The following is a 21,892-nucleotide window of genomic DNA, read 5'->3' on the forward strand; positions in this document are numbered from 1 at the left end:
CTATAACTTTAGCTCTATTTATTGGTCTGAGTAAGATATGACTTATTTGAAAATTTATTGAATGAACGATGTTTTACAATTGTACATGTAACTACAGTGACTAGTTATTTAGTTGATGAGTAACTTACGTTTGACTGATTAGTTGTTGTATAGATGAAGGAAATAACGCAAATGAAGATCTCGCCTTGCTCTGTTCTTTAAAACAACCGTCTAATCAGCCATAATGCACTTGAATGATTGTTGGTAAACTGTTGTTGATGAGTGAATTTCCATGTTGGAAAGGAAATGCATTTCCAATTTGCATGTGGTTTGCAGTATCTTTCTGTTTAGTTTTTGTGTGGACAAAATTTTCAGCTATCAAGTGGGGAAAACAAACCGTTTTTGTTCTGCAAATTGATTTGTTAGCAAGGTTTATCATGTGAACTATATTATCTTTGGGCCCCTATAACATCTATCTTTCCTTTTGCCTCTGGATTTAGCTCCATCGACACTTGAGGCAACCATGTTGAGCTGATAGCTACAGGGAACTCTCATGCTTATGTATCAAGTTTCTGTTATTATGTGTTTGTGAAGTTTAAAATGACTCAAAATTGGTTCACATGTCAGGATATCATTTATGATTTATCAGATGCAACATCCAACATAGACTCTTTCTATTTTGGTGCATGTGAACAGTTATATGCAGGAATCATGCGCTTGTTCAACGGGAAGACTCCCCCGATTTGAACAAGCTTTTGAAGGCGGCGCATTCTATCAATGCATACGAAACATTCAGCTTGTGATTTCAACTAATTCTTCAGAGGATAACATGCTTTTGTCAATCTTATCCATTTCCAAATTTTCGTTTCCAATTTTTCCTCCTCAGGAATCAGGATGAAAGGTCTTAAGGTTTCTTTGTTATTTGCGTCTTTACTTTTCTAGCTTACATAATTTTGATGATGTAATAGAGGACTAGTATGATGGTTTGGAAAAGAAGATAAAGGACAGTGTAATTTGTTCAAGCAATTATGGAACTGGGAATTTAAATCATCTGCTTTCAAGAATATGAGGGTAAGTAAAGGATCAGTGACAAAAATACCTCAGAAATGAGCAAAACATGCCTATTAAAATTGCCTTCATTGATATTCTGTAGTAAGGTTAACGATCCACTTCTATAACACATTATTTATAGTCCATTTATAGTCCTGAATCTCCTGATTTACATAAATAACAAGCAAAAAAAGACCTCCTACGTTTCTACTCTTGGCAAGTTAACCACAATTACGTGAACTCTTGAGGAAAGAAGCACCCTTGGTAATCTTCCGCAACGGCTTGTCAGTATACCTCAGCATGTTATAAACCCAAGCACCTGATACTGCCCCAAGAATTGGTGGAGTAATGTATATCCATATCCCTTTGTAATGATTGGACACAATTGCTGGTCCCAAGCTCCTTGCTGGGTTCATCGAAGCTCCTGTAATTGGCCTGTCGAACAGGATCTTAATTCATCAGCACAAAGTTGTACTGGCAAAAAAGAATGACTCCGAGGACAAAACATGCTTAGTTTGAATTCGGGTTTGTTCTTAAGATTTGTAACTATGTTGCATAACTATGATTTCAAATTGAAGTAATAGTTAGCAGCCAAGAAGGTTACGGAAAAAGTTAATACCCCGCAAACAAAACATTAAGCAGCACGGTTGCACCAACGGCAAGTCCTGCAAGTTCTCCAATCTACACAAGTAAATGGAATTGGAACGAATCAGAACATTATTGCTGTTACTTTAAAACGTTTAAGATCGTTTTCTTTCATATGGTTTTCAATGCAGATAAGAATTGAAAAGACTGAGTCACTGTCATTAACCTTGCATGTAATTCAAAGGCAAACTTAGGCTTACCATATTCCTCCAATTTTTCTCAAAAAAAAAAAAATGAAAAATAAAAAAAATGATAAGGTGAAATGGTAGAACTTACAGCTCTGTTATCAGTAGCGACACCAGATATAATGAACATGAGGTAGAAAGTGATGATGAACTCGACCTCGAATGCCTGCAAGTTAGACCCTTGTGGCGATGTTCCAGCAAAGACGTCGTGTGGTCCGCTAAACAGCAGACGAAGGGTACCAGCTGCAAGAGTTGATCCAATGACTTGAGCTGATATATAAATTGGCACCTTAAATGAAAGAAGCAAATTAAATTAGCCATTGGAAATTACTTGTGCAGTTCCAGATGTATCAATTGCAGAACACTGCCTTGCACCAAATTGCATTTGCGCAGAAGTTTTTTCTACTTTCTCCATTAGAAAACTCATTCCCAAATCCCAAGTTCTTACAATATAACCAAATTTGGCTTAAAGTTATGACCATGCTGCTATGACTTACCTGTTTCAGAGGAAATCTTTTGCAGGTAGCAAAAGCAATGGTAACTGCAGGATTGAAATGGGCACCAGAGATGTGACCTACAGAGTAAACCAAGACCATCACAGCCAATCCCCACACCATTGAAATCCCAGGAAGTGAAACCACTTTGTCATTGTTTACATTCACCACCACCGATGCACAACCAGAAAATATCAGGAAATATGTGCCCAACACCTCAGCCATCAGCTGCATATTGGAATGGAAAACGAATTATCATTCATTCTTTTGAACCATAACACATCAGTAACAAATGAGAATTGGAATCATATGGGGTGAAGATAGCTAGGGACATAATTGAAGCAAGGCAATCAGTTAAGATCAAAAATCAAAATTTTGTTTTCGAAGACAAGATTTGAACAATTTAATTTGGAGTTTACTGTTAGAAGGAAAAAGAAGAAAAAGACAAGAAAGAAGAATATAAAGTTGCCTTTTGCATGAAAGGTACAGAGAAACAGAGGACAGAGTCTTTGCTTTTGGAGGCTGATGGAGGAGGATTATGATTGGCTTCCCCATTCACATTCAGAACTACTCCATGATTTCCGTTACCCCCGGAGATCTTAGCCATGACTGCTAACTTTTATGTGACAAAGAAAATTAGCAAAACAGTGAAAAGAAACAGAAAGAGAGATCAAAACAGAGAGATAAAATACAGAGAATGGTCTCTGCTCCCTTTTGTTCCTCAACGGCCGCGAAGAAGTGTGTACAACAACCCACCTAAGGAAGCCAATTTAAGGGGCAGCCTAGATGATCCAAATATATAAATATACTAGTTTTTGGCAACGACGTACATGTAATTTTTATTTCTAAAACTTTATCTCAATAAATAATTTTTTTGATGCTATGATAATAATAATTATTATAAATACTAATAATTTAATTTTTATTTTTGTATAATATAGATTAAATTTGATAACTTTTTATATACTTTTGAAAATAATGATAAATACTAACAATTTAATCTGAATTTTTTATACTTTAAGTAAAATTTGATAACTTTTTATATAATTTTAATTTCGATAACTTTTAATAAAATTTTGTTAACCTTCAATATGATTTTGGTAACATTTGATATTAATTTGGTAACTTATAATATAATTTTGGTACTCATTGATACAATTTTGATAATCTTTAATAAAATTTTGGCAACTTTTTGGTATAATTTTAGTAATCTTTTGATAACTTATTATATATTTTTTATTATTATTGATAAAATTTATGTCATCATATATTTAAAAACGAATTCTATGTAATAAAAGTAAGAATTTAGTTCTAATATAAGATAATTTCCTTTTTATATAATAATATTATTATTTCATTTAAATTTAAATTTTTGTTCACTAAATCTTTTTATTAAATAGGTTTATGGTAGATTTATCATAGCTTCCTAAGATGAAATTCGTAGCTTCATTTTTTGTTAATAATCAAAGTTCAATTTCTGACAACTTCAAATATACAAAATTTGTTAGTGATTGATAATTAAGTTATAAGTGATTTAATACTATTTTATCATTTATTTACTATTAAACTATCTATGATAAATTAACATTAAAGTACTAATAATTTATGAATGATTTACTATTAAATTATATATGATTTACTATTAAATTATTGATAATTTATTACTAAAGTACTGATTATTTATTATAAAGTTATAACTAATTTATTATTAATTTATCAATAATTTACTACTAAATTATCAATAGTTTATTATTATGTTATTATGCATTTACTTATATATTATCATTGATTTACTATTTGGTTTTTTATTATTTCTTTGAAATCATCACAGATTTATTACTAAATTAATTATTATGCATTACCAAGTTATCACTAATTTATATTGAATTATCTGTGATTTATTATTAATTTATTACTAATTAACTATTAAGTTATCAATGATTACTACTACTAAGTTATATTAATTTACTTTTAAATTTATAATGATTAACTATTAAATTATTATTGATTTACTATTAAGTTATTCATGATTTTCTACGAATTTTATCAATTAATTACTATTAAATTGAAACTAATAATTATTAAGTTATTATTAATTTACTATTAAATTATCCGTGATTTATTATTAGATTATTAATGATTAACTATTATGTTATTGCTTTTTTTTATTAACATATCATTAATTTACTAATATGTTATTATGCATTTGCAACTATAAAATATGAAATTTAAAAGTCCACTAATAATATATAAGATAATTTCCTTTTACATAATAATATTTTTGTTTTATTCAAATTTAAAATTTTTTATTAATTTTCTTGTTAAATAGGTTTATGGTAGGTTTATCCTAACCCCATAATAAAAGTTTGATTTTGTTTCAACTGGTAATCATGGTTAATCCTTGATAACTTTATGTATAAAAAAATTATCAATGATTGATAATTAAGTTATCAATAATTTATTACTAAATTATTAATGATTTACTACTAAATTATCAATGATTTATTACTAATTTATGAATAATTTACCATTAAGTTATGAATGATTTACCATTAAATTATGAATAATTTCTATTAAATTAGTATGAATTATGATATCTCTTTCAAATAAAATGTTTGAATTATTTTTCTCAATCCATATAGTAGCAACTTGATCAACAAATGAGTGATTATAAGTTCGATGATCTAAATTAATATTTCTATAATACGACTTTCAAAATTTTCAAAAGAAGATACATCTTTTAATCTTCGTAAGAATTAGGTATAAGGATTTTATTTTAGAATTATCATTAGTATTTTAATCACTTTTGCACTTAAATTTTTATTGTGTTGCATTCTCATTTTATTTTTAAATTTATTATTAATGTCATAAAAGTATATTTAAAATAATATTGATTAATAAACTCAAACGTAAAATAATTCAAAACTCAAATTGAGTATAAATAATTTTTTTGCTCATTTTAAATTTTAATTTAATTAAAAATAATACAATACACAAAATTATAAAAATGAACTAACTTGATTCAATTTTAATTGCTTTAAAAAAGTTAACAACTTAATAGTTATTTAAAATTTGAAATGATTGAATATAACCAAAATTTCAATTAACCCAATCAGAATTTAATATGTTTTATTCATCTTCTATAATAATTTAAAAAAGTTTCTTATTTATACTTTTTTTTCATCTCCAATGTCTTATTTGTATTGTTGTTGTGGTTAAATTAATTAATTTTAAGAGTATTTCTAAAGTGAAATTATAATTATAAGTAATTGAGTATACTTCTTTTTTATTTGGATTTAGAATGATTTGAATCCAATTTTTTAAACAAAAAGAAGCATGCAACAATTATTGAGTCAAATTTATTTAGATGCATAAGTAAATAATTGAGTATACTATGAATAAAAATAAATCAAAAAATTTGACTTAATCTAATTGGTCATTGTTCATAAATCTAAACTCCAACTCAAAATTATAAAAAGTTAAAATTCAAAATAATTGAAATACTAAATACACAATTAAATAAAGATTTATAAAATGAATTTAGTAATTAATTCCTAAATCATTTTTAAGTTTAGTTAAATTATAATTTATATTAATATTTTTATATTAAATGTACTAGCGATAATTAATTTGTTGAATTTTAATTCTTAAACAAATATTACCTAATATGGTAATCTTAAAAATTTTGATGCAATAGTAAACATTTTTCAATTGATATAAATGAGAAAATAAAGGAGCATACAATGTTTCTCTCAATAAAAGAATTTCATATTAATCCTAAAAATTTTAAAATCAATATATTTGTATATTTTTTATTGAAACATTATAAAGCACTAAATTTTTTTTGTCATATGGATATAGAGTTATACATAACTAATAAATCTTTCTTCTCATTTTTTTACTTAGAATAATCTTTCATTGATACTTTCATTAATTGAATGTAATTATATGTTCTACCAATTGAAAATTTATTTTTTTATTTGAAAATTTTTATTATATATAAATTTTTATTATATAGAAATATTAAAATACATAATTTTAAAACTTAAAATGAAATAAAATAAATTCCTAACTTTGATACTTATCATGTTTTCTTAAGAAAATTTTAATTCTCAGAATAAAAAATTTGTTATGTAATACCTATACAATTTACAATGATTTCATTTTCAGCATTAACAATATAAATTTTCATAAATTAATGTAACTTTGGCATAATCACATTCAAAAGATATTTATAATAAATTGTGTCATGCCTTAAATGAATTAGCAAAAAATAATTATTTTTATTTCATTTGATAATTCTCTACTTAAAATAATTTACGTTAGGTTGTTCAATCATTTGATGACAAAAAAAAACCAAACAATTTAATACAATTGAGAAAAATTAAATAATATTGAGATATAAATTAATTATATATATGCACATTAAGATAAATATTAAAAGAAAATTAAATCAATTATTATTTCAATCATAGTGAACAATTCTTATAGTAATTTGATAGGACTTAATCCTAAACTATTAGTAACTCCATCACCTCCAAAATCATTTAATTTATAGGTGAAAAATTTAATTAAAGTGTTTAATGAATCACATAGTGCTAATTGTTGATGAATGGTGTGTAACTAATTTATATTTAATATGATATTAGTTTTTGTTTATGAGAATAACAATTATAAAATTTTAGAAAAAATAAATATAAAAGAGAAATTAATTATAGATGTTAGACTAAATTGTAAAAATGATATGTTAAAGAATTATTTTAAGGGACTAAAAAGTTTTAATTATGTTATCAATAATCAAATTAAATTATCAATTCATAAAGCATATTTTCATAAAATATTTAAATAAATAAAGTATTATCATACATATATAGTTAACAAATCTATTAAAACAAAAAATTGAAAGACAAAAAATAGAAAATAAATGCTTTAATGACTTAATTATGATTATTTTTAATGAATTTATTTATCAACATAAACTACATACAATTATTTTTACAACAACTAAAAAAACAAACTTCATATAATTGTTCTATTCTTATGCACACTAAATTTTGATCTCTTTTTATTTTTATTTTTATTTGATGTGAAAAATCATTCTAATTATAAAAAAAGTATAATAATAAAAAAATTATTTAAATTAAAATTTATAAAAAAATAACTAATGGTATTTTAATTAATCACTTTTAACAATTTTATATTAAAACTTTATGAAAATAATTTTAATCAATCACTTTTAATACTTTTTTAGTTTAATTATAAAAAAAAGGTCTAATAATAAAAAAATATTATTTAAATTAAAATTTATAAAATATTTACTAAAAATATTTTAGTCAATCACTTTGAATATTTTTTGAATTAAAATTTTAAATAATTTAATTTCACATAAACTCTATTTTAATTTTAGTTGATTTAAATTAAACTTAAATTAATTAATAAATGTTATATATTTAAAGATAAATTTGTTAGTTTAAAATTTTATATTAAGTTGATCACTTTTAACACTTTTGAAATTCATACATACACACACACACATATATATATATATATATATATATATATATATATATAACAAGGAATGAGAGAAATTGGATTTGATGGATTGACCATGCATCTAATTATTTCTTGCTGCTTCTGCTTTGATTGTTTTTTATTTAATTTATCTATCTCTTTGCTTGGAGATATCGTTGAAAATGTGAGTTAATATGGCTTTGTCAACAGAGAAAAAGCATTGAAGAATGCTCCATCACACCCATGGGTAGAGTGTAAATAATATATTGATACTCGTAAGTTATTCGAATTTGATTCGAATAAAATTCGAATTCGATTCGATTATTATTAAATCGAATTCGAGTAAATTGATTTAGCGATCGACCCGAATTTGAGTATTCTTATACATGACTTGAGTTACTTGTGAATCTAATCAAGTTTTTATATTTTAATATATTTTAATTATTTTAATTGATAAAATATCTCGAACTTAAATTTGAATTTGAGTATAAATAATCAAGTTTTTATCGAATATAAGAATCGAACTTATTTTTATATATTAATTGAATATAATCAAGCGTGCTCGAATAGTTCGATTTCTATTTCAAGTTGAATTTGAGTTAAAAAATTTAAAATTTGATCGAGTTTGAGTTAAATTTTGAGTTTCAAATTTAAAGTCGAATTTGAATTCAATTTAATATTATATCAATTTGAATTCGATTGATTACATTCCTACTCATAAATAATAAAAAAATACATGAATGCATTGAATAGGTTCTCTAGTTGTAATCTCTTTACACTTGAACCGACAAAAATTTAAGATGGACTTGCCAATTTAATCATATTTTTCATATGAATCTATTATATTGATTCATAAGGTAAAATTTTAATATATCCAAATCTCCTCACCGAGTATCAGGGGATTTTGCGCGGGACTCAAGCCAATGTTTCAGACAATTTGATTAAATCACAAACTTGTTCTGCTTTTATAAATAGTTTAATTATTACAAGGATTTCAGTCTTTCAGACCATAAAAATATTGTCTGTTTCTTTCCTGGTAGGTGATCACTAACAGTAAGAGCTATCATTTCTTGAAAATCAAGCCAATAAGGGAACAAAAAATTAAGTCAACGGGGAATTTTGCATTTGTTTCTCTTAATGCGCATGATAATTTTCAAAACCCAAATTATATACTCCTTGGTCCAATATTTTTTTGATTTGTTTGTTGATTTTTTTTTTTTTTTTTGTTGTTGCTTCTCCATGTTTATATCAACTAATCAGCCAGCTCAATCATCATCACTTGCTTTAATATTTTGGATTATATCAGATCGACATATCTCATATTGTTGAACAAAATCCATAGTTCTGCATTATTCCCACCAAAATGATTAGGCAATTGGAGACAAAAGCACTGGCGGTTGCTCGCCAGCCATTGACAAGTGGCAGTCTGACCAATCCACAGCTCCAAATCACCATTTTTCACTAGGTCATTTTCAATAATTAAATACGAAATAGAAAAGAGTTTTTGCTTAAAGAATTATCCTTGGTTTCTGTTAGTTCAGACGGTCTTCTGCGGTAGGCCTTCAGACGCTATATATGGCCCATGGAAGGAGAAAAAAATGGGCTCTTGTGGGGTATGAGATCATGATAAAATATGAAAAAACAAACTGCAGAAAATAATGAGTCTTGATTTGGACTCATATCCTAATTAGAAAAAAATATAAATTTAATTATGTTTATGGAGGCAATTATATGACCCAACCAAGAGATCTCACATTCTGTCATGGATTGCGTGATCGTGTCTATCTTATTGCCTAATTTTTATTGCTTAATTATAATTTACAACACCATAAAAATGATATTTGTATTGACCCAGTTTGGCATTTGCTTATGTAATTAGAGATATTACTGGTTAGTGACATTGTAAATCCTACACTATATATTATCCATTTTAAAAAAAATGGAAAAGAGCATAGAATCATTCTTGTTCCTAATGATCACTCCATCATTTGGCTACCTAGAATTTTATATTTGCTAAAGAGTAATACAACAAAATTACATATGAATGAAATTTATCAAATTATTTAAAAAATTAATAAAATAAAATAAAAAAAATATTTTGTTATTATTATTATTATTTCTAATATTATTTAATTTAAATATTTTTATAAAAATTCCCAAGCCAAGGAGGAGAATCATTCTAGAAAACGCAGATGAAGAAAAAAACTATAAAATTTAACCCAAGAAAATTCCATCTCTATCTGTAAAACAGTTCCACTCCTAAATTGGGAATCCAGCTCTGACTAACTCAATAATTACCTGTTAGTTGTTGCCAATGGAACAAAATTTTAAAAATAACTCCTCTGTGATCTCTCTTGTTTCTTTATGTTTTTTAATTTTCCCTTAAGATCATATTTCTCTCAAACAAATTATCTTTCTCCAATCACACCTTAGAACCAATTAGAAATGCTATCCGATAAGCAAAAGCCCATCAGGCGTCAGCACCGTTATCATCATAAACGAAGGCGGTTTCCAGTGAAAAAGATCAAATCCATCACCGTCATTGCATCAATAAAGAAGTCCATTGTCAAGTGTCGCCATCACCTCACCAAGTTTTTATCCGAGCTAGCTCGTATAGTGACGCCATCATGCCACCTCAAGGGCTTCGAAATTCTTGGACAGGAAGAAAAGACGCAGTTCGAACCCAACAATGTTAATATTGGCCCTCGACTCCAACTTGAATTTGAAACCAGCTTCGTGCCTCCAGTTCTTGTCTCACACCGCAACCTGCTTCCTCCATTGGGTTCGGACAAAAAAGGGACGATTGTTCTTGACTTGGACGAAACACTGGTGCATTCAAGCCTTGACCCGCCTCCACCGAGGTACGATTTCTCAGTTTCAAGAATTATGGACGGGGTGACAATAAATTTCTACGTGTTAAAACGACCAGGGGTGGATGAGTTCTTGGAGATGATCAGCAAGAAATACGAAGTTGTTGTGTTCACGGCAGGACACGAAGCGTATGCATCGAAGGTGCTGGATACTATTGACCCAAAAGGGTTCATATTGCACCGGTTTTACAGGGACTCATGCAAACATGTGCGAGGGAAATTCGTGAAGGACTTGTCGGAGATGGGAAGAGACTTGAGGAAGATCGTGATCGTCGATGATAACCCAAAGTCTTTTGCATTACAACCTGAAAATGGGATCCCCATAAAACCCTTTTTCGGTGATGAGCTTTGGGACAGGGAATTGATGAAGTTAGCGGGGTTTTTTGAGAGATGTGATGTTTTTCAAGACATGAGAGATGCCGTAAAACAGTACCTCGAAGGTGCTAAAGATTAAGGTCATGATGTTTTTTAAGAAACTAGAAGTTAAACCATGTAATTACACTGAAAAATTTGCCTCCGACATGAACACTTTCTAGGATTATAGGTGTTCGAGTTTAGAATACGGTGCATTTTACATTTGATAAAAAAATTAATTATTGATGAATAAAATTAATTTTTATTTTTATTTTAAATAATTATATTTAAACAAAAAAAAATTATCATATAACAAATAATTTTAATTATTTAAATAAAAATATATTTTTATTCATAAAAATCATGATTATACAAAAAATTATAATCATTTAAATAAAAGTTTATGTCTGTTCATTCATTATAAATATATATTTTAGTATAACCATTTTTATTATTTTTGCTTTAAAAGTTTGAAAGTTTTGTTATATTCTTCAAGCATAATTACCTTTAAGAAAGAGTTTTTTACATTTCAAAGTTAAAATTCTTTTAAATTTTTTAATTTTTTTTTAACAATTTAAAGATAATTATGAAATTCATATTTTGTAGGAGGAAAATACAAGGAAAAGAAATTAACAAAATTGGTAAAATTGACTTTTGAAATAAGTATGAAAAACTTTAATTATCCAAATAGTTTCTCGGTGGAATAAATATTAAATATAAAATAAGTTTTTTATTATTATCTTTCTAGTTTTTATATTCTATTAAAAAATTAATGATTAATAATTCATTAGAGACCTTGAGTCTTATTGAATTTTGTTTCCTTTATTGACCATTTTTTTAATATTTTGATTTTGAATTAAATTATTTAATTTATGATTCATGATTTTATGGTATGTTATATGTGAATTTTCTTAATCATAACATTGAATAGTCATAAGCATAAAATAGACATGGAGTATTTGCTAGCTTTGGTTATAACTCTTTTATAGCCTTGTTATATTTTGGTAAGACCATGGTTATCAAATTAAAATGATAAAATTTTCAAAAATTATTTTAAGACATAAAAGAAATTGTGAATTTATAAACCTTTTTGAAAAAGAAGCAAGTATATATGTTTTTATCATAAAATCATATTTTATAGTCCATATTCAATGATGGCATTTTCTTGGCAAGAGAATAATGCATGATTCATATTATTTGATCTATGTAATATTATTTCAATAAGAAATAAACATATTATCTAAGATAACTTCAATTCAATTGGAGAAGTTATATAATTCTTTATAACTAGTTAAAATGCTTTTCATTTGTTGGGTGAAAAAAAATCATGTATTTTATAATTTAGACACAAAATTTATAGTATTGTGTAGTTATACATGAAAATTTGACTATTTTTAATGATATGAACCATGGTGGATATGACTTTAATGTCCATGATCAAATAAATTTTAAGTATCCAAGAGTTAGAATGGAAGTTTTATAAAATTAGAAGACTATAAAAGGCATGAATTTACTAATTTTGAGGGTGATTATAGTTGGTATCATACTTATTGATGTACACTTTCATATTAAGTTGAAATAAAAGTTTTGAAACTCTTATGAAAAGGAAATACTAAGATAAAATATTTACTAGCTATTTTTTACTAATGGTAGATTTGAAGACCTCCTATTTAAAAAAAAACAATCAACTAGTGAAAAGATAAATAAAATGACAACTTGATTAAATATATATAATATTTTGATAACTGAATGGGACATTCTTTAATAAAAGAATGCAAATTTGCATATGGTGAGGGTGAAAAGAATAAAAATAAATAAAAATTGTTACTATAATGTTGTAAGATTTTAGTATAATTTTATGAGCAAATAATACAAGCTAATAAATTTAGTACAACTTATTAAATTAAAATCATAAAAGGTCCTTAAATATCTTAAAAGAACTAAAATGGCTTAGTTTATTCATTCAGTTTATCCAATTATACTAGAGGAATAATTATATTAAAAACAATAAAAGTGTAGAAATATAATGGTTGAAAATTTATATTATTGACTATAAAGTTATGGCCACAACTAATGTCATCTATTTCTTAAAATGACAAGAACAAGGCAACAATTTCTAGAGCATATATATGACAAGCAAAATGAAAATTTTGGGCATATTAACCTAAAGTGATTCATGTGGAGGTAATTATTATAAAAGAAAATTGAATTCTAAGATATTTGGTTAGTAGTACTATAAGTAAAATGGATTTAAACCCTTACTATTAGACACCAATAATGGAAACTTAACTTTGAATTACTAACTTCTAAATACAAAGTTTAATGGGTAAAAATAAGTTATTATTATGTGTTTTTTAAACACTAATCAAATCTATTTAAAATTTATAAACTAATGTGATCTATTGCGTGAAGAAGATAAGTTTTTATACTCTTAACTGAGTTTTAAATATCTAAAGTAATGGAGACATAATGAAAACTCTACCTATATAAATATAGAAGTGGTGTCGCTTCAACAAGAAGGATTGGGGTATCTCTTGTTAATATTTATGAATATGATAAACACATGGTTATAATAAACTAAAATAGTTACAAGCCTTTGACAAAAAAATAAATAAGTATTATGTGTGTTATATTTTCAATTTCAACATTACGAGTTAATGTTTAATTTGCGGACACCATCATATTTATTGAAATTTTAAGATACATACGTTAATTAAAGGTTTAAATCGAGAAATATCTTTTTATATTTATAATATTTATTTATGTGAAATGTTAAAGATTAAGCACTAACATTTCAAATTAATATGAAATTGTTGATAGTTTAAAATGTGGTATATGGATAGAAAGATTTAATTATCAATGAATAAAATTAATATTATATTAATTTTATTTATATTTTAAATAATTATATTTGAATAGAAATAATTATTATATAATAAATGTCATAACTATTTAAATATAAATAGATTTTTGTTCTTAAAAGTCATGATTATACAAAAAAGGTTAAAATCATTTAAATAGAAATTTATGTTTGTTCATTCATTATAAATAGATTTTCAGTATAACCATTTTTACTACTTCTGTTTTGAAAATTTTAAGACTTTATTCTATTTTAGAGATATAATTACTTTTAAAAAATATTTTTTATGTTTCAAACTCAAAATTTTTTTTTATCCTCTTAGGAAGTCCTTTAGTAATTATATTAAAAGACTATTTTTTGTTGGAGATTACCACAGCTCTGATACCATTTGTTAGGCCAAAAGGCCTCAATCCAATTATATTAGCAAAAACAAAATCAAACGATTAATCAATCACACAAGAGATAGAAATTTAACGTGGTTCGATCCAACTGAGCTACATCCACGGATGAGAAATACGATTCACCAGTTGTAGAGAATTACAGACATACATCAAAACATATCAACCACTCAACAATCAATACACATAGACTCTCTCAATCTCTAGTCTTATGAAGTATTCTCAACCTAAACAAATACATGCCTATGTGCATTCTTTTAACACAACTAAACATATACCCATATGCACCCATACATTATACTTATATGGATCCTCTTAGTCTTCTCTAATCCATTCATAAACAAACATACACACTTATAAGACGTAAAGCTTCAGTACTCCATAGGGTGTCTTATTCCATAAAACTCTACAACTCTCTTACATATTTTTCTCATATCTAATTCTATAAAGATTTTATCTATTTTTAACCATATAAACTTGCCTATTAAAAATCTTTTTCCTTTTAGAATTCTTCTTTTACAAGTTTTTTTGTTCATCGAGTAATATTTAACAAATCTCAAATAAATTTTTTATGAGATTTGAGTCATTATTCCTAACAATCTTTACCTTGACTCAATTTTCATCAAATCATCTATCTTTATGCTGACATACTTGGCTCCACCTATAATGAAAGTCTCACAATTATCTTTTCTTGTGTGTCTTCATACTTCACACAAATTAATCCCCAATTTTCAGAACTTGAATTTGAACTTTTTTCTTGAATCGAGCATTTCTGAATTTACCTCTTCTCATGTCTCGAATCATGCTCTGAAATCACTTGTTAGGGATCATTATAGCTCTAATATCACTTGTTAGGGATCATTATAGCTCTAATATCACTTGTTGAGGATCACCACAGCTATGATACCATTTATTAAGGATCATCATAGCTCTGATACCACTTGTTAGGCCAAAAGATTTCAATTCAATCACACCAACGAAAACAAAATTAAATGATCAATCAATTATAAAAGAGACAGTAATTTAACGTGGTTTGATCTAATTGACCTATGTTCATGGATGAGAAATAAGATCTATTAGTTATAGAGAATTACAAACATACATCAAAATATATTAACTACTCAACAATCAATACTCATAAACTCTCTCAATCTCTTATAGTCTTATAGAATATTCTCAACCTAAATAAACATATACATATGTACACCATTTCAACACAACTAAACATATATCCATATGCACCTATACATTATACTTATGTGAAACTTTTCAGTCTCCTCTACTCCACTCACAAACAAACATACACACCCATAAGACGTAAAGCTCCAGTACTTCTATGGGGTGTTTATTTCACAAAATTCTACAACTCTCTTATATCATTTTTTCATACCTAATCTTATAGAGACTTCACCTATTTATAACCACCCAAACTTGCCTATTAATAATCATTTTTTTTTAGAATTCTTTTTCTGCAAGTCTTCTTATCCATCAAGTAATATATAATAAATCTCAAATAAATCTTTTATGAGATTTGAGTCACTATTCCTAACAATCTCCACCTTGACTCAAATTTCATTAAATTATCTGTCTTCATGCTAGACATACTTGGCTCTACCTACAATAAAAGTCTTACAATTATTTTCTCTTATGTGTCTTCATGCTTCACACAAATTGATCCTCAATTCTCAAAACTTGAATTTGAACTCTTTTTTTAAATCGAACTTCTTTGAACTTACCTCTATGTCTCAAATTATGCTCTAAAACCACTTGTTAGGGATCACTATAACTCTAATACCACTTGTTGGAGGATCACTACAGCTCTGATACTACTTGTTAAAGATTACCATAACTCTGATACCACTTGTTAGGTTAAAATGCCTCAATCCAATCACACCAGTGAAAAAAAAGTCAAACGATTAATCAATTAACAAGAGACAGTAATTTAACGTGGTTCGATCCAACTGACCTACGTCTATGGATAAGAAATAAGATTCACTAGTTGTAGAGAATTACAAACATACATCAAAACATATTAACCACTCAACAATCAATACCTATAGACCTTTTCAATCTCCTCTAGTCATATGGAGTATCCTCAATCAAAATTACAAACATACATCAAAACATATTAACCACTCAATAATCAATATCTATAGACCCTTTCAATATCCTCTAGTCATATGGAGTATTCTCAACCCAAACTAACACATACCTATGTACACCATTTTAACACAACCAAACACATATCCATATACACTCATACATTATACTTATGTGGACCTTCTTAGTCTCTTTTAGTCCACTCACAAACAAACATACACACTCATAAAACGTAAAATCTCAGTACTCTTATAGGTTGTTTATCTCATAAAATTCTACAACTCTCTTACATCTTTTTTTTATACCTAACCGTATAGAGATTTTACCTATTTATAATTATACAAACTTGCTTATTAAGAATCTTTTTTCTTTTAGAATTTTTTTTCTACAAATTTTTTTATCTATCAAATAATATCTAACAAATCCTAAACAAATCTTTTATAATATTTGATTCACTATTTCTAATAATTTTTTTTCTTTGTACATATTTGAGATATGACAAAATTTACATCCGATTGTTTGGTTAATGTTATAATTACTAGTAATTAAAAAAAATTCATTTCTTTCCCTGATTGCAACCTTTTATAAATATATATATATATATATATATATATAAATTCTCTTGACTAATATAGTCGTATACCATAAACTGCTAGATGTTTATGATTTTTGAAATGATTTCTTTTTAAATTGACATTTTTGAGAGAAAAAAAATTACTAAGATTGTGAAAGAGTTAGACTAGGTCAGCTAGCCAATCGGCTACAAGGTCATGCGTTGTTAAAAAATTTCGAACTCTTTAATTTCGTGCGTTGGAAATTTCACAATTTCTAAAATGAACTTGAACATTAGAATACACAGACTGAGCTAGCACAAGATCAATCGTGGTAAGTACAACCCACATGGGTCATCACACTTGAATCAACGAATCCCCTTTCCCCGAGTCAGATACCATATGAGTTGTGCTGGGTCGAGGGTAGTTCTGGACTCATGCTATTGATACCACAACATATTTTACGATGAACATCTTCTAGCACAACTCTTATTTATATCATATATATATATATATATATATATTAACATGTTCGTCACTTTTTAAGTTTGTCATGTTTGTATTGATTTTTATTTAATATTATCATAATTAAATTAGATTGAAAATCATTGTTCAATATGATTCTTAAAATTAACAAAATCCAATTCACATCAAATCAGGTAAGAACATATCAAAATTCAATTAAATCGAGTTTGATAAGATCAAATTAATTGGATTTAATTGTTTTTTAATTTGTTTTTATTATTTAAATTATTAATTATTTTTTAAAATTTTTCCATAAGTAGTAGGATTTGAACAGTCATGACTTATGACTTTAAAATTTGATTAATGTACTCACCATTAAATCAAACGTATCTATTTGTCAAGTATTTATCATATTTAAATTGGTTTGACAAAAAAATAAATAAATAATATGACAGAAAAAGTGAGAAGAAAATTTGATTCAACCTTGATGCCACCCATTATTGCAGGTTGCACCTCTCAATATTTCAGTTAAGTTACTAATTTTTTAGGTCTACAAACCAAATTCTTTGCTGTCATGCATTAATTAATTTCTAGCGTCGTTGCCTCCCTGAACAGAAAAAAGAAACAACAATATTCCCCCTCTCCTTCTAGGCCACTACTAAATTCACTGGAAATCCAGCTCTGGCGTTCAACGTAACTGCATCACTGTTGCACCGAACCAAACTTCAAAACCTCCCAATCTCGTACCCCCCAAACCTCAACACATAGATTCCAACATCACTGATTCCATTTCTGTCTCTAGATTTTTATATAATATTTTTCCTCGTATTTCTCTGCACAACAATTGTTAGCGACCGTCCAATTGATACCCAGAACCAAGGAATGTCATTAAAGATGGGCGAAAGGGACCAACCAAAGTCCACCATGTGCCACCACCACCACAATGACCACCTGTTCTGTCGTCACCACCTCCACGGTGTCCATCATCCTAAGAGACGATCATCTGCAACATTGAAAACCAAATCTTTCTCCGTCATTGCTTCCATAAGGAAGTCCATTCACAAATGCCACCGTCGCCTCATCAAGTTTTTCTTCAAGTTGGCAGGCACAAGACGCCACCAAGGCTTCGTAATCCTTGAACGGGAAGAGACCTGCAGCTTTGGAGCCGATGTTGGCCCTAGACTTAAATTCGAATTTGAGACTAGTTTTTCTCTGCCTCACGTTATTGTATTAAACAAGCACCAACAGTTGCTTCCTCCATTAGTTTCGGACAAAAAGAGAACCATCGTTCTTGACTTGGACGAGACCCTGGTGCATTCAAGGCCTGGCCCACCTCCACCAATGTATGATTTCATGATTAAACCAATCATTGATGGTGTAAGAATAAACTTCTACGTGTTGAAACGACCCGGGGTCGATGAATTCTTGGAAGCAATCAGTAAGAAGTACGAGGTGGTGGTGTTCACAGCAGGACTCGAGCCATACGCCTCATTGCTGCTTGATGTTCTAGACCCTAAGGGCCTGATATCTCACCGTCTATACAGGGATTCATGCAAGCAATTAGTGAGAGGAACGTTCGTGAAGGACTTGTCGAAGATAGGAAGAGACCTCGGAAAAGTTGTGATTGTTGATGATAACCCAAGCTCGTACTTTTTGCAACCTGCAAATGCAATCCCCATAAAACGATTTGAGTATGACATTGAAGATAGAGAATTGGAGAAGTTGATGGGGTTCTTCGAGAGATATTGCGATGGTTTCGAGGATATGAGAGATTCGGTTAAGCAGTATTTTGGTGCTGCCAAAATGAGCCGACGTCGGAGATTAATAAAGCACCTCTGATATTTTTAAGTTCAAAAACCTTAGAAGATTAAGAATTAATATGCATATATTTATATAGTACACGATCTTTAATACTGTATATATATATTTTGTGTGTGTGTGTATTTCCAATCATTGACCAAAAATATTGCAGAAATTTTCTTCCTGTAATTATAAAAAAAAATGTAAAGAGTGATATTACACTTCTCCTTTTTTCCTGCTTTTAACAATTTTATGATGAAATTCCAATTTCCAACCAATTAAAAGGTAGTGTAATGCTATTAATATATAGTTCAAGATTAAATGTAACTTCTGATCATGAAAAAGGCATTTTAAATTAAGGTAATCTGTGAAGCAAAAAATATGAATATCTATCATCATGTATACTCTACCTTTTTTTTGGTCAATGATAGAAAACATCACTTGTTAAATCATGGTAATTTTGACAAACGTATAAATCAATACTCACACACCTTACATCTTTTATGTGGGAGAAACATACTTTACCTTTAGGCTACAATTCATACAATTAGTCTTGTTTTGCTTACAGAATTTATTTTGGTGTAGAAATTTTATTCTTGCCCAACATATTATCCATAGAGTAAATCAGATTTGTTGCAGCATTCCTCTGGAAAAAAAGAGGGCTGCAAGGCTACAGGTGCAAAAGTTGGAAGCAGATATGCATCCTAAGACTGAAGAGGGTTAGGGAATCAAGGACCTGAAATCTTGGAACACCACGCATGCATTTTGAGGAAATATTATGGATAGCCTGGACAAAATCCTATGTTCTCAAGGAGGTCATTAGATTTAGGCTTCAAGGAATACAACAGATTGCAAGAGATGATGAGATCAACAAAATGCTTATTAAGAATCGGGGATTAAAGGAAAACATCCTACTTAAATGAATGCTGTTAATTTTCTTGTAATTAATGTTTTTGCAAACAATAGTTCTGCTTGAGTAATGCAGTTTGTTTACTTTGTAGTAGGCTTGCCTACTTCTTTTGAATGAATAATAAAAAAAAAAAAAAAGGAAAAAGGTGAACTACACAAAATTAGCAGAAAAATATTATTATCCCTTAATTTTTTTCCTGCAGATTTTAATTTTAATCTAACAATAAAAAGTTATAAACTAGGGTAAGTATAAAATAACAAGATAATCAAAGCAGGGAGCAACGGCACTCTACAGTTACATTTTTATCCCCCAAAAAAAAACAAATCCACGTAAGAAAAAGAGACCACCCTGTCGCTCACTAAGCCCAGCTTCGTCACTCCGAACCTCTATCCTTATGACCGTTACACCGAACCAAGATTTAAAACATTACGGAGTCTTCACTTACCCCGTTACTACCCGACGAAAGGAAACCTCCTCCTCTTCCTTTTAAATCTGCGAACATTTCCTTCTTTGTTTTTCTATAGCTGATGATTATTCTCGATCATCCAATCATAATCCAGAGCCCTGAGATGGTTTCCAAGATTACCAAGGGAACTCCTTCACGATCCATCAAGCGCCACCGTCTTAACCACCACCGGAGAAAGACTTCTCCGACGAAGAAGAATGCTTCGTTCTCCGTCATTTCCTCCCTCAACAAGTCCATCAAGACGTGCCGTCGCCGCCTTCTGAGGCTCTTCTCAAAGTTAGCCCCCATAGCAACCCCTTCAACCATCAAGTGCCGCCACATGGGTTTCAAAATCCTTAAACAAGAAGAAGAACTTGATGAATTCGAAAGCAATTTCATTGTTCCTCGGGCTCTTGTATTCGACCGTTTCTTGCTTCCACCCTTGATTTCGGAGTCTAAAAGAACTATCTTTCTTGATCTAGATGAGACCCTGGTGCATTCAAGCCCTGACCCACCTCCCAAAATGTATAATTTTGTTGTAAGGCCGAATATTGAAGGTCAAATTATGAATTTTTACGTATTGAAACGGCCGGGTGTCGATTTCTTCTTGGAAGAAATCAGCAAGAAATACGAGGTGGTGGTGTTCACGGCGGGGCTTCAGCGGTATGCTTCACAGGTTTTGGATAAGCTTGATCCTAAGGGGTTAATATCTTACCGGCTTTATCGGGATTCGTGCAAGCAAGTGGAAGGGAGGTTTGTTAAGGACTTATCTGAAATGGGGAGAGATTTGGGGAAAATTGTGATAGTTGATGATAACCCAAATGCTTACTCTTTGCAGCCTGATAATGCTGTCTCCATACGGCCGTTTGTGGAGGATGCTGAGGATAGGGAGCTGGAGAAGCTCGTGCAATTCTTTCAGTGGTCTGAACGGTTTGAGGATATGAGAGAAGCGGTCAAGCAGTATTTTAGTGGTGGCGACGGTGGCAGCACTGATGGTGCGGATGATTATGACTTTGTTCACTTGAAGCTATGACGCTTGCTTTGTTTAAGATTTTTTTTTTTTTTTTAGGGGGGCGAGGGGCGGAGGGTTGGATTGTTCAATTTGTTCTTTTGTGATTTGTATTATGAACAATAGAATTTGTTCATATTAGAAAATGAAAGGTAAGATAATGCAATTGTTTAGATCAAATTCCAGTCCTCTGTTCTATGTATTTTTCTTTCAGATAGTATTTAATTTAACGATTGAAGGATCCATAAATTGTTTTAAACATTCAA

The 21,892-nt window shown here is 28.7% G+C and overlaps 4 protein-coding genes across 4 annotated transcripts; 3 read left to right on the forward strand and 1 right to left on the reverse strand.

Annotated features, from left to right (window-relative positions):
• Positions 1–1,137: 1,137 nt before the first annotated feature.
• On the reverse strand, positions 1,138–3,099 carry LOC111318682 (aquaporin NIP1-2-like). The gene is made up of 5 exons (XM_089755925.1): positions 2,823–3,099; positions 2,357–2,581; positions 1,951–2,148; positions 1,649–1,710; positions 1,138–1,464 (listed from the first exon to the last, which is right to left on the reverse strand). The coding sequence occupies exons 1-5, from the start codon at positions 2,958–2,960 to the stop codon at positions 1,251–1,253; spliced, it is 837 nt and encodes a 278-aa protein (XP_089612051.1). The 5' UTR covers positions 2,961–3,099; the 3' UTR covers positions 1,138–1,250.
• Positions 3,100–10,242: 7,143 nt separating this feature from the next.
• Positions 10,243–11,188, forward strand: LOC111274224 (uncharacterized). Its single transcript, XM_022858843.2, has one exon. It carries the CDS (start codon positions 10,310–10,312, stop codon positions 11,186–11,188), a length of 879 nt encoding a protein of 292 aa, XP_022714578.2. The 5' UTR covers positions 10,243–10,309.
• Positions 11,189–18,197: 7,009 nt separating this feature from the next.
• Positions 18,198–19,422, forward strand: LOC111274225 (uncharacterized). Its single transcript, XM_022858844.2, has one exon. The coding sequence runs from the start codon at positions 18,345–18,347 to the stop codon at positions 19,299–19,301; it is 957 nt and encodes a 318-aa protein (XP_022714579.2). The 5' UTR covers positions 18,198–18,344; the 3' UTR covers positions 19,302–19,422.
• Positions 19,423–20,556: 1,134 nt separating this feature from the next.
• Positions 20,557–21,867, forward strand: LOC111318683 (uncharacterized). Its single transcript, XM_022921557.2, has one exon. The coding sequence runs from the start codon at positions 20,700–20,702 to the stop codon at positions 21,648–21,650; it is 951 nt and encodes a 316-aa protein (XP_022777292.1). The 5' UTR covers positions 20,557–20,699; the 3' UTR covers positions 21,651–21,867.
• Positions 21,868–21,892: the final 25 nt, after the last annotated feature.

Source organism: Durio zibethinus, chromosome 26 (genome assembly GCF_047325235.1).
Source record: "Durio zibethinus cultivar Kanyao isolate XHJ-2024 chromosome 26, ASM4732523v1, whole genome shotgun sequence".
NCBI lineage: Eukaryota > Viridiplantae > Streptophyta > Magnoliopsida > Malvales > Malvaceae > Durio > Durio zibethinus.

Excerpts from the sequence above, each read along its gene's own strand:
- LOC111318683 (XM_022921557.2), top strand. The coding sequence starts at position 20,700 with ATGATTATTCTCGATCATCCAATCATAATCCAGAGCCCTGAGATGGTT.
- LOC111274224 (XM_022858843.2), top strand. The coding sequence starts at position 10,310 with ATGCTATCCGATAAGCAAAAGCCCATCAGGCGTCAGCACCGTTATCAT.
- LOC111274225 (XM_022858844.2), top strand. The coding sequence starts at position 18,345 with ATGTCATTAAAGATGGGCGAAAGGGACCAACCAAAGTCCACCATGTGC.
- LOC111318682 (XM_089755925.1), bottom strand. The coding sequence starts at position 2,960 with ATGGCTAAGATCTCCGGGGGTAACGGAAATCATGGAGTAGTTCTGAAT. Across the intron at positions 2,582-2,822 it reads CTGTACCTTTCATGCAAAAG|CTGATGGCTGAGGTGTTGGG; the intron begins GCAACTTTATAT and ends TCCAATATGCAG. Across the intron at positions 1,465-1,648 it reads CTTAATGTTTTGTTTGCGGG|GCCAATTACAGGAGCTTCGA; the intron begins GTATTAACTTTT and ends CCTGTTCGACAG.